Source organism: Gavia stellata, chromosome 26 (assembly GCF_030936135.1).
Source record: "Gavia stellata isolate bGavSte3 chromosome 26, bGavSte3.hap2, whole genome shotgun sequence".
NCBI classification, from domain to species: domain Eukaryota; kingdom Metazoa; phylum Chordata; class Aves; order Gaviiformes; family Gaviidae; genus Gavia; species Gavia stellata.
Window position 1 is genome coordinate 3,520,801 of NC_082619.1, and position 11,993 is coordinate 3,532,793.

An 11,993-nucleotide genomic window follows, 5' to 3' on the forward strand; every position below is an offset into this window, starting at 1 on the left:
TAGACTAGCTAAACACTTTTTCTTTGGTAGAAATGTTTTTCTCCTGAAGTATAAGCAGCGCATAGACTTACTTGTATGATACATAGCAACTGTTCTAGTGTATCATATATGAAACTCTTCAGTAATATGTGAAATGTTACTTAATGCTTTTGTATGTATTTATGTATAAAATAACTGCCTCACCTGACAGCTCCTGCTAAGGTCCTGTCATTCATTTCCTTCTGCTGAAGAATATAGTGGTGAGGTGAGCATTATGCTGTGGTGCTTCACTTGCAGCTGCAAGATATTGCATTGAATGTAACAGAATTGAAAAAAAAAAAAAGATGAGATATTTCTCTTGATAAGAAAAGCAATAATAATATTAGCTGGATTTAAGTGGTGTTTAAATAAAGAGGTATTAATTATGCTTCATGCCTTGCATGTTTTTATTTGATGTTTCTACTGCAGGTGGCAGGACCTTATAGCTCAGATGGCAGGGACTGTAAAAATGGGGAGTACTAGAAGAGTGATTCCATTACCACAGTCAGGACCTGGCGAGTAAGTAAAAGTAGCCAGAGGAGGAAGGGCTGATTTTTCTTTTTCCAGTACCCCTTCTTCTGCTCAAAGATTGCCAGCCAAAGCACTGGTTCTCATGCAGCAATTCAGATATATGTGACTAAAAGAATGTTTTCATTCTTTCCTCCCTGCAGAGAAGAGCGTGAAGAAGAGGAGCAGCAGAAGCTCAAAGAGCAGCATGACATTCCTGCCAGTAGTCTGCAAAGTCCAGGTAAAACAGTGGTCCAGGTAAATGGTATCAGTAAATTTGCTACATGGAGTGCAAATGTGCCAAGCCATATTCCTTGTGGCTTGGGGATTTGTTGTTAGCTTTGATGTTTTTCTGGAAAGGAATGATTTCTTAACAAGTCATGTAGAGAAGTGATACCGAACCTCTTGGTACCTCTTACTATTTCCGTGTGTTTTATAAATTTCTGGGAAGATTCTTTTTTCCCCTGGAAAGAATTGGCCTTTTACCAAACCCATGCTCAAGAACTGTATTTTTTTAGTGTTTTCAGAGATTTGTGTGAAGCAGAATTTTCTGCAGTTTATCATTATTTTGACATGGTTGTTTAACCTGAATGTATGTTTTCTGTTTACTAGATAAAGATTTGGGCCTCGAATCTCCCTTAATACTGAATGCTCAGTCGTCTTCGCCCATCATGTCTGAAAAGTCCAAGGTAGAAAGTCTTCTTGTGTCAGAAAGACAGTTTGATAAAGTGCAGCAGGCAGACCTGACACTTAAAGATTCTTCCGCGTGCTATGAACACACAACCACCAATTTACCTTCAGTATCAGAAGGGCAGTGGGCATTGGATGCATTAAGGAACTGTAAGTATCTGTGGGCAGTGTCTGATGGGATGTGATGTAGAGATGGAAATTGCTAGGTCAACCATCTACATCAATGAGCTAAAATAAAATCTAAAGCCCATTTTGATTTAAATATCAATTCTCTCTGTGCTGTAGATCACAGCATAGCAAAACAAAGTGGATCTGACAGCAAGGAATTCTAAGTTCTGAATTCATATACTGGCCCTTTCTTTGGCTTTAGGCATCTCATTGTTTCTCTGTGGTTTTCCCATGTATAAAATGATTGTGGTAATGAATTGTTACATCCTGTCCATGAAGTGCTTTGATGAAATTATATTGCAGAACTTTGTGCAGTGCTGTACAGTGCCAATGCTAGTCAGCAGTTTTTTAAAAGACAATGCAGTTAGCCTGTGGACTTATTTTCATAGCACTGGAGCAGAATAGGAGAGGTTGCATGAGTTGCAGAATATGATTTTGCATGTTTTTTTGTAAAACCCTGCAAATGAGATTTGGATATATGTGCACTTGACAAAATCTAGGTTCAAATTTTCTGAGGACTTGTGTGTGTTGAAAAGAAATTTTGCTGATGGACAGATTATTCTGTAAAATTGTTTATAGAAGATTTTTAATCACTTCCTCTGTTCTCTGGTATACCTCCTTTCAGAGGAAGAATGCAGGGCTATGCAACCTACTTGATCAGATCCAGCATTGCAATTCCTAAATGTAACTTCCTAAAATTTGGATGAATTCATTAATCCGTATATCTCTTCCTGGCAACTCTGAAATGGACACGAAGTCCCTCAGTTGCACTTGGAGGGAATAGTCTGTATTGCTTCTCTGTGGGTCATTTGCTTTTGCCAAAATGCAGAGCACTTGTATTCTTGGCCTGAATTCCCTCTTCTATCTCTCTACAAGCAATGACAGTTTTCTGCAAACTAATAGTTTATCTTGGATCTTTTCATCCATTTATGCTTCTCCTTCTTATAGGATTCAAAGTGCTTTTCTAATTCTGAATGCTGTACAAATGTTCTTGGTACTTGTTTTCAGAGACCAGTGATAAGATAATCTTAGTCTGCAAGGTGTGTGAAGATAGTATTAGTGACCTAGCATCTCACGACTATTCAGACGTAAAAGACGTAGAAGACTAGCCCACTAAAAGCAGCAGTGGGTCACTCACGTTTTGACAAGAGCCTTCCACTTAGACGAGTGACTGCTCTTTTGTATGAAATCATACCTTAACTTGAGTGTTATGTGAGCCATTATATGGTGAGAATGAACAGTGTTCCTATGCTCTTGACAGTATCCTATTTTTGTTTTGAACAATGTGTCCTTATTATGAAGTATTTGGTTGGGGTAATTTGAGAGATAAAGGAATGTGGATTGAAGTGCAAACAAGCATAAATTTGCATGAACTTTTGGGGAAAATGTCTTCAATTTTTTTGATCTGTCATTTCAAAATTGAATGGAATATTCTCAATATGCTTGTTTCTCAGGTGGGAATCCCCTATTACGGCCATAGTTTTTAGTTCCTTTGAGGGCATGGGTAAAACCTGGGCACTCACCTGTGCTCCAGCTCACTTGCTGGATAATTTTAGTAGATGATTTCTCTGTTTTTCCCGAAGCAAGATGGAACTTGTACTGACATGTTTGCTCTTGCTGGTAGGGTAAAATGTGGAGTAAGGCTTCAGACCTTATATATTTATTTTATCCCTGTTTTTCCTGCCAAGAACAATGAGAGGGCTGGCTGCTATGAGATACACCTTTTTGAAAGGGTGGCCTTTATGTCTAGTTTAATCACTGTTAGGGAGGTTATGGTCTGTGAAGCCTTGTGAACATTATCTCTACTTGCAGTGGGCTTGCTGAAACAATTGTTGGTACAGCAGCTTGGCTTTTCTGAGAAGGGGACCCTTGAAGACTGGCAGCGCTTTCCCAGGTTTAGGACCGTTTCTCAAGAAGCCCAAACGGAGAGTGGAAGTGAGCCTGGACTACAGCACTGTGACAATAACAAATTTCACCAGCCTGGAACAGACAGAATGCTTCTGAGAACCAGAACTAATGAGTCCACAGCTAGTTATGGCCTCCGGACTTCAGCTGAATCGCCAGCTTCAGGGGATGCCATGCAGCTGATAGCGAGAGACCCCAGATCAAGTAGTAACTTAGCAATAGACCGCATGAGTATGAATCTGGAGATCTCAACCACAGAGCTGGAAGGGGTGGGTGCTGATGAAAGTGGGGAGCATTTTTTTGATGCTCGAGAAGCTCACAGTGATGAAAATCCGTCTGAAAGTGAACTTATGGAAAGGAAGGATGAAGAGGATGTGCAAATACGGATCTCAGGTGAGGATTTCTCATTCACTCATTGCACGATAGTCTGTCCAGATTCTGTATTAGAGACTTGAGTTCAGTTTTAAATAGAAGATACTAAAGAAAATCACAGTATGTTTTTCTCTTTTGCTTACATGGTATAGGACATTTAAAGTTAACTCTCAGTCCTTGACAGTCATTTTAGCCCTGAAAAGAGCTGTGAAAACATGTACCTAATGAATTCTCTATTTTATGAAAGGAGAAGCTGAAGTACTGTGGGGTTAATACACTGTGACAGACTGTAATTACAGAGGCACAGACACAATGCAAGCTCTTGATTGCGGTTGCCACTGGACCACTTTATCTCTCAATTGACTGTTGGGGACCTGTAGGGAAAATGTTTTCCCTGAAGGCAAAGCACTTCCTTAGTCTGTCCACGAAGAGCCACCATGACTGATGCTATTTTGTAGATACTGTATTGTCTTCTCCTGATCAAGCTTCAGAAGAGAAACTTACAGTTTAGCTTTGCATTGTTAATTGTCTCCTGCGACCTTACCCCAGTCTGAAGCTCTTAAAAGCTTATTATTTTTGTTATTTCTGTTATTATTACTACATATGCTATATTTGGCAGTTACCTGAGCAGCATCTCAAAGTATATCTATTCTAGCCTTCAAGAAGGTTGTAGAGCTGTAAACTCAGCAGAAAACTAGCTCTAAGACAGCAGCTGTGAGCACTTTCATGGGACTTTGCAAGCTCCATGTTTGGAAAGTCCTGCAATTCTGATCAGCCAACATGGTGACACTGCACTAAATTTAGCACACAAGTTGAGGTTTATCGCATGTGCTTGTTGTAGTAGAAGTAGCTACTAGTAGGTAGATTCTATATGACTACTTGTCTTTGAAATCTTTTATCCATAAATACGCTTTTATTTAAAAATTGGATTCTGTCAATGTGTATAAGCCGATTTGTGACTCTCTGAATGCTGCCTTCCAACTACATATTGAAAATAATTTTTATTTTCCTGAATTACTGAGACATTTTAAATTATTAAAGCTGCGCCAACAACTTGAAGCATCTAATTTATTTGTCACCTCTTACGCTGTTTACTTTCTTGACTGTGCAGGAACATCAAAATTAGATTGACCTGTTTTTAGTCAATTCTGACTCCACATGCTAGCTTTGCTGTAATACTGTAGAGAAATTATTTAGTATAATCCTATTGCTAGGTGCACGTTGTGAAAGCATTTGGATCTATAATCGCTTTATCTTTAACATATCATCAGCAAACTAAATTTTAAAGCTAACCCATTTAAAAGCATCCTCAGTACCATAGCTAGTTAGTGGAGGTTAGAAATTTAGCAGTCTGATTTGTCAGGTACCATTAGTGTTAAGTGCAGGATTTTCAGACATTGTAATAGAAACACAGATTTTGGAAAAACAGAAAGGTAGGTGATTAGCTCATCTAATAATGTAATTCTCGAACTGCAGTCCACAAACCAGCCATGATCTCTGAAGCCCAATTCAGAACCAAACTAGTCTGGTCTGATATAATCACTATTCTGTGTAGTGTTCATAAATGCTTTTTCTTATCCATTTTAAAATGTCTCAGGAGATGGGCCTCTCACCACTTATCTTTCTTAAAGTCTCCTTAAACTGTCTACAGTTCAGTGGTTCTTGGTGATTATTGAGCTGGAGGTGTTAGTAAAAAGCTGTTCTCTTAACAGGAAATTATTTGATCCTTGATGGATATGGAACAGTGCAGGAGAGCTCCACAGATGAGGAGGTATCGTCTCTAGTTCTCCAGTGCACTGCAGGTGGCCGCACCTCTTTGGACTCTGCACAGCAGCAGCCACTTTCCCCGCGGGACACCCAGTCGGATGGAGGAAGCTCCCCCTTTGCTGAGGAGATGATGGCCTCACGCTGGGGGGGAGTGGAAGAGTCCTGCTCATTTGTAGCAAGCCCTCACTTCTCTATAGAGTCACGTGTGCAGATGATGCAGTATATTCAGAAGATAGAGGATGACCTTGAAAAGTTAAAGGTATACTATGTTTCTATTTGCAGTATCAGGGTTTTCATATTCCTTCAGTTTAGTTTTAGAAAAGAGCTTGAAAATAATTTTGAGGGGGAAGAAGGGCAGCCATGCCTTTTTTTGCCTTTAGTTCTTATCTCTGGAAGCTTTTTGAAGTAGAAACTTGGTGCTGTTTTGCTTGCATTAAGTTGTGGGTTACGAGAAGCAAATAGTTCCGCTAGAGCTAGCGGGTATGTATATTGGTTTGATTTGAATTTGGAGAGATTCCTGGGGGTAGAACAAAATTGACACAAGTCTGCAACAATGGAGTTTTGAAGGGGCCGCTGACCTAAGGAATTTGAGTTCCTGACATAAAAAGACTTATCAAATCTGTTGCATACTGCTGCTAATGTCAAATGAAGGTGCTAGGTTGCAGTAGACCAATAATGAGGTTTTTAGCCTCAGTATATTCAAAATTACTTTTTTGTATGTGATGGGGATTCTCTATACATAATAGCCATTGCTGTAGAAGGTTTATAGCATCTTGATGTATGAGACATACTACATGTGAAGTGAGTAGCCAGCCTTTAATTTAACTGAAATCTGAAAAGAAAGTGGAATATTGCATGCACATGGAAGGCCTGATAAAGGTGCTGATAAGGAGTTGAAATCCATTGTGGGTCACTGTAGCAACATGGGTGATTCCAGTCCACTCACATGCAGCGAAACTTCTCTTTTCTTATTTGAAGCCATCTTTGTTCACTTGTTAAATAGAGAAAGAGCCACTTGAGTTTTGGGGGTGTTTTTGTTTCTTAGGAGGTTGAGGAAGACTACACCATTCTCCGACGCCAAGGGCTGGCTGGATCAGCCTCCACGGGAGAGCACTCAGGTACGCAACCACACTGTCTGTAATTGGTAGCTTATACCACGTTGGCTTCAGACATTAAACAAAGAGCACAAAGTCAATTATTAATGTTTCACACACACACAAAAGGTTTCACCTACTTCAGCAGCTCTCATAGGGTGAGACCATGCTGATTCCAAGAAAGGTCAGTTGAATCCATTGAGACTCACATGTGCAGAGGAGCTTGTTCTTTCCTCGGAAAAGGTTGTTTGCAAGCTGTCTCACCCCTACCTGCCAAAGACCTGCCTCTCAGGATGTACAACTTCTCTTTCAAAGAAGCCTGGATTGATGTAAAGTCCCAAAGGAGGATTTTTGAATGTGTAAAATGATTACAATCTGTCTTTTCTTTCTCTGGGGTATCTCTGATATGATGTAAAGTGTTTGCCATGGGTCCCTTTAGATTGGCCTTAGGCATCCTAGAGATGCAATTGTTGGAATTACTAACAAAGGAATTACTAACAAAGGTCTTAAGGTTAAGTGGGTGAGCTGTCTCACATAACACACTTTCTCTGCTAGTACTAGTGTTCAGAAATGTTAGGCATTCATTCTCTCATTGCACACCCTCTCTCTCACCACCTTTTTTTTTTTCCTCCTTTCCTCCTTCAGACAAAAGCTAGTCATGTTTTCAGGAGTGGCTGAAGATCGGATGAAGAGTATCAGGACACAGCACCCGCTGTCTTCCTTGTGGACTCCGAGACAAGAGGGTTTGGACCATCCAAACATGAACTATACTCTAGCAAAGTGGGCATGGGGTGCTTTTCCTGTGGCGCATCTGCACTATCTTGTCAGTGAGGGAGTCTATTCTATTCTGCTCCTCTCCTTGCTACCAGAAATTCATTTTTTCAGAACAGAAAAACCAAACCAAATGTACAGAGCTTTGGGTGTAGGATATAAAAATGTATTTAGACATTTAAAAAAAAATCAATGTATTTATTTGACTTCATTCCGTGTATCAAAAGCACATTTTAATTTTTTAATCTGCCTTTTTTGTTCTATTTTAATTGGGTAGTGACAGTTCTAGCCCTCTGCATATAGTACACCCTACCTGCCACTGCTCCTGAACCAAAAGTTGGGTCTGAGGGGAGAGGGTGTGCTTATGTGCAAGTGTATCTTTACTTCACTGGACTGGACTCTGCACTCCCTGCTGGCAATCAAACTGCCATGCGAAGAGCTACTTATGAAGGTGTTAGGATGACTTGTGGCTGGAGCTATCTGTATTCAACAATTGCATGGGAACTGCTCGTGTCACCACATGTGTAACAAGAATTTTCCATGCACTAAATAGCCAGGCACTTGAGATGGGCAAATTTTTTTTTTCCCCTCTCCTGTTAGGGGTCTCCTTTGTTGACATGCAAGATGAGACTGGGAGAGGAGAAAGATAGGTTTAATTTTTCTTGACTTTGTTGGCTTTGATCATTGTCTCCTTTGTAAAGTGATAAAAATACTTGGACCTGCAGCACTTTTGTAACTCTTCTCTGGATCAAAAAGAAAAAATGCAAACCCAGAAGTGTTTCAAAGATGTGGGGCAGATCTGCCCCTGATTCACTACTGAATGAATAAGGGCTGCCATTTGAGTTAGCCACAGGTACTGCTGATTATAGGGCCAGTAAGTTTTAGTACCTGAAAGTATGTCTTGCTGAGGGCTTGGGGTGGGTTTTGGGGTTTTTTTGGGGGGTGGGTTTGGGTTGTTTTTTTTTCTTCTTTTAAAAAAACAACCTGATTTGTGCCAATGTGTTCTCACTGAAACAGAGATATGCAAAACCAAGAAGGCTGAAACAGCTCTCTAGTACTTCCTTAGGCCTGTTCTAATGGGTTTTGCTGTTGGAATTCCTTCCAGTCTGGGAACAAGATGGTAAATATCAGGCTACCAGCAGAGCTAGCACTGGATAGGTTAAGCTGGCAGTGCCTTTGCTCTGAAGTTGGTCCTAAGACAGGCACTTCCTGCTTGGCATAGGCTGGCTTAAGCTGTCCCCAGTATCACAGATACCGTGAATGCAACTGCTAGTGGAAGGTGTGTAAGGCAGTCTTTTTTGCACCCTCTTCCCAAGTTTTTAGGTATTTAATGCACGCCAAACCTGTAAATCCCATTAACACATCAGAACTGCTATAGCATTGTTTGCATCATGAAGTGCTGAGAATCTGTCTTTAGTCAGCGTAAAGATCATATTCCCTGTTCCTTTAAACCAAACGTTTTCTCTTTAGCTACTGGCAAGAAATCAGATCTGTCCTTTGTCTACTTACGTAGGAAAAAAACAGTTCTTGTTCTTTCCGTTAGAAATATATGCAAGGGGTAAGTTCACATAAAGATTGACAGAGGTTGAGCAGAGATGATTTTGGGCCTGATGTGAAAGTTGGAGCCATGAGCCCTTATAGAGTAGGGAGGTGTTTCTCGTTTTCAGAGCCAATTGCACAAAGTATTGTTTTTCACCAGCAGAGCATTACACTGCCAACACAAGCCAAAGTGATCTGTTGCAGGCTGGCAGGAGCTTCCTCTTCCTTGGGACCCACTAAGCCCTGTCCTGTTGCACCTGTATGAGTATGCCGTCAGTATTAGCTGAGCACTTCCATTCTTAGTGGGTGGGATCTCCCCTCCTCACCCTCAGCCATACGGTTCCTTTGGTTATACATCTAGACATCCTCTGATAAGCCCTAAAACTAGAATGCTGCCTCATGCTTGTTGTCCCCCCAACTCCCCTTCATCAGTTGGCATGATACTTGCCTGAGTCTACACACTGCAGAAGCAGGAGCAGTTATTATGACTATAGCTGTCTAAAAGCTTTCCAGCAGGCTACTGTGGTTGATTGAAAATTACCACTGAACTCTGACAGAGAGACCTTTAGTCTGGCTTTTCAAGAGTATGCTGGAAGTCCAGCAAAGATGGGACCTGTGAAGGCCTGGATGCTTAATCCTCCTTCCTTGTGGTTGAAGACAAAATCCTTGGTTCTCTAGTTTCCTCCAAGTTGCATGAATTTCAGGGTTCATGGTGAGCAACATACTGCACGAGAAGCATATAGCTGTTTGGATGGGCCAGTGGGGGAGCAATCTGCCTGTGCTGCCTCGACTTTTTCACCTTTGCATAAGCATTTTGTAGCATCATCCACCACTACATTTTTTCATCTCTAATAGATGTAGCACCAGTGAAAATGCTGGGAATGCAGAGTCTTTTAAGTTGCCATGTCATCCTTACATTTCTGCCTCTCTAGCTGTTGGAGTGGAATTTTCCCCACCATTCCCTAATGCTACCTGGGACATAATCCACTGGGAGGTCAAGTGCAGTTCTGTCCCTGTCACCTCTCTAGATGTATAAGGGGAAACATCCACACTTTGTGCCAGGCTAACGATGATGGCAGAGAAGCCTTTGTGCTGGATGAAATGGACAGTCTCCAGAGCAGGAGATTGCAGAGAACTTTAAGGGATGTTAGAGAAGACCAACCCATTTGAACCCAGTTTTATGGGCAATATAAATGGCACACTGTGCTCTGTCCTGTTTGGTTTTTGTTTCAGCTGACCGCCTTATACTACATTGATCATCCTTACAAATAGGGCATTACTCCTCTAGAAAAATAATGGTGGGGTCAGGGATCCATTATCTTCTGAGAGCAGTAACCTGAAATAATGGGGGATTTCTTATCCCTCTGTAGCACATCTACTGTATGGCAGACCTCAGACTATGTCTCGCTGTGTGGAAGGAGCTGGAACTCAAATGCACTGTTCAGGATTCTCACTTTTTTCCCTTTTAAGCTGTAAGATTACCCTTTTAAAAATTCCAGTTTCCAGTGTAAGGAAGCATTTTAATTTGTCCCTGGTTGGTGATGGATTGATTGTACATTCCCTTATTCAGACTGGATAGCAGAGCAGGACGGCGTTCTCTGGTTTGTTTGCCCCAGCCCCTCCTCCCCAATAGTTTGTTGGGGTTTTTTTCTTCCCCAAATACAAGATGGACAAGAGTTTCTTACCTTGGGAACAAAGATGTAGTATAGCAACCATTCTTTCATATCCTCCTGAGAAGTGATTTCTCTTCTGCTGTTACAGGGTATGGTTCATGGGCAAGCAAAAAAGTCTCATGGGTACTTTCTGGAAAGGGGAATTTCCTTCTCCTGTGAAAGGGTGGAAGAGCAAATGCTAAACTGGTGTTTGATTACTCTGGTTTCTTGAACATACCTTGCCTATAGGGAGGGGAGATTTCTGTAACATCCTATAGGTGGGATCAGAAAGAAGAATGAGGAACGTAATCCTCAAGAGCTAAGAAGTCTAGATGGTTTTGGTCAGCTTTCAGACAGCACTATGCCTGTTTCCAGTGTTTTCATAAAACTTAAGTATTCTGATTTACAGATACTGTCCCTATTATTAGAAGAGGGGTCTGATGCTTCAGGAGGTAACCCTTGATTATAATTTCAGTGCATTATGGTATCTGGTATTTTCTCCCTCTGTTGCCCAAAGAAATCCCTTAATTGCCCCCCCCCCCGCCCCCCCAAAGGTGCCAGCTGACAAGCAGATGTACTGCAAAAGGGATACTGCAGCCAAAACACTGCTGTTTTAGTTTGAATTAAGTCTTGTGGAGCTCTCTTCATAGTAGAATATTTTTATTTTCTTTGTACAACATACAATCATGTACTCTTAACAGAGATTTACTTTAAAGAGAAGAAAAAAATCTGGAAGTATTCTTTAAAAAATACACAAAAATCTTTATTAATAATCCTGTATTTTTACTGATCATGTTTGAATGTCTAAAAAGACTTTATTGTTCTAATTATCCAGATGTATGTTTGTAAAATAGCTCTTTTATGACTTAGCTGATAAGGTTGTATGTTTCTGGAATTAAATATTGGTCACTTAAAAAAAATCTGTTTTCAGGATCTGGAAAATAGAAAATTTAAGCGTTTCAAATATCATTAAATAAGCTTAAAGGAAATAAATTTTGTCTGTTGGATTTTTTGGGGGTTGTTTTGCTTTAATTGCCTGGAGCATTTGGCAGGACAAACTGTCTTGATTGGCAAAGGAAGCTTTTGTTTGGTATAAATGACCTTTCAGAATCTGTTGTTGCTGTTGCAAATGCAGGACCCCCAATTCTCACAGTTAACACAATTCTTATCAATCAGTTGTTCTTCCTGGAGGAGAGAGCGAGAGCCTCCTGCCAGCAGCAGTGGAGATGCCCTTCTTTGCCAAGCTCTCCTGTGGGCACTGGCTGTGACCAGCTGACTGGCAAAGGGAGCGAAAATGCTGCTGTCATCGTCTGGTTGAGGGAAAAGGGTCCTGTAGTTCCAAGCACCGACTGGTTCTCCTCCTGCTGTGCTGTCTCCTGCTAGTTTCAGAGGAAATGCTTGGGCCACTTGAGCAGCTTTGGTTCTAGTTGATGAGTTCACTGTAACAATCCATATCTCATCCCCATCCTAGCCTTGTGAATAAACAGTGCAAGAAATGAGTATTTCTGGA

At 40.9% G+C, this 11,993-nt stretch overlaps 1 protein-coding gene across 3 annotated transcripts in view; it reads left to right on the forward strand.

The window, feature by feature from the left end:
• Positions 1–8,191, forward strand: part of ARHGEF12 (Rho guanine nucleotide exchange factor 12) — a 76,739-nt gene extending 68,548 nt beyond the window's left edge. For all 3 annotated transcript variants that reach the window (XM_059829623.1, XM_059829624.1, XM_059829625.1), the window contains 7 exons: positions 448–537; positions 690–766; positions 1,138–1,365; positions 3,196–3,681; positions 5,373–5,686; positions 6,473–6,545; positions 7,167–8,191. In XM_059829623.1, the coding sequence (XP_059685606.1) occupies positions 448–537; positions 690–766; positions 1,138–1,365; positions 3,196–3,681; positions 5,373–5,686; positions 6,473–6,545; positions 7,167–7,177 (1,279 nt within the window). In that variant the 3' untranslated portion in view covers positions 7,178–8,191. The remainder of the gene's footprint in view (positions 1–447; positions 538–689; positions 767–1,137; positions 1,366–3,195; positions 3,682–5,372; positions 5,687–6,472; positions 6,546–7,166) is intronic.
• Positions 8,192–11,993: the final 3,802 nt, after the last annotated feature.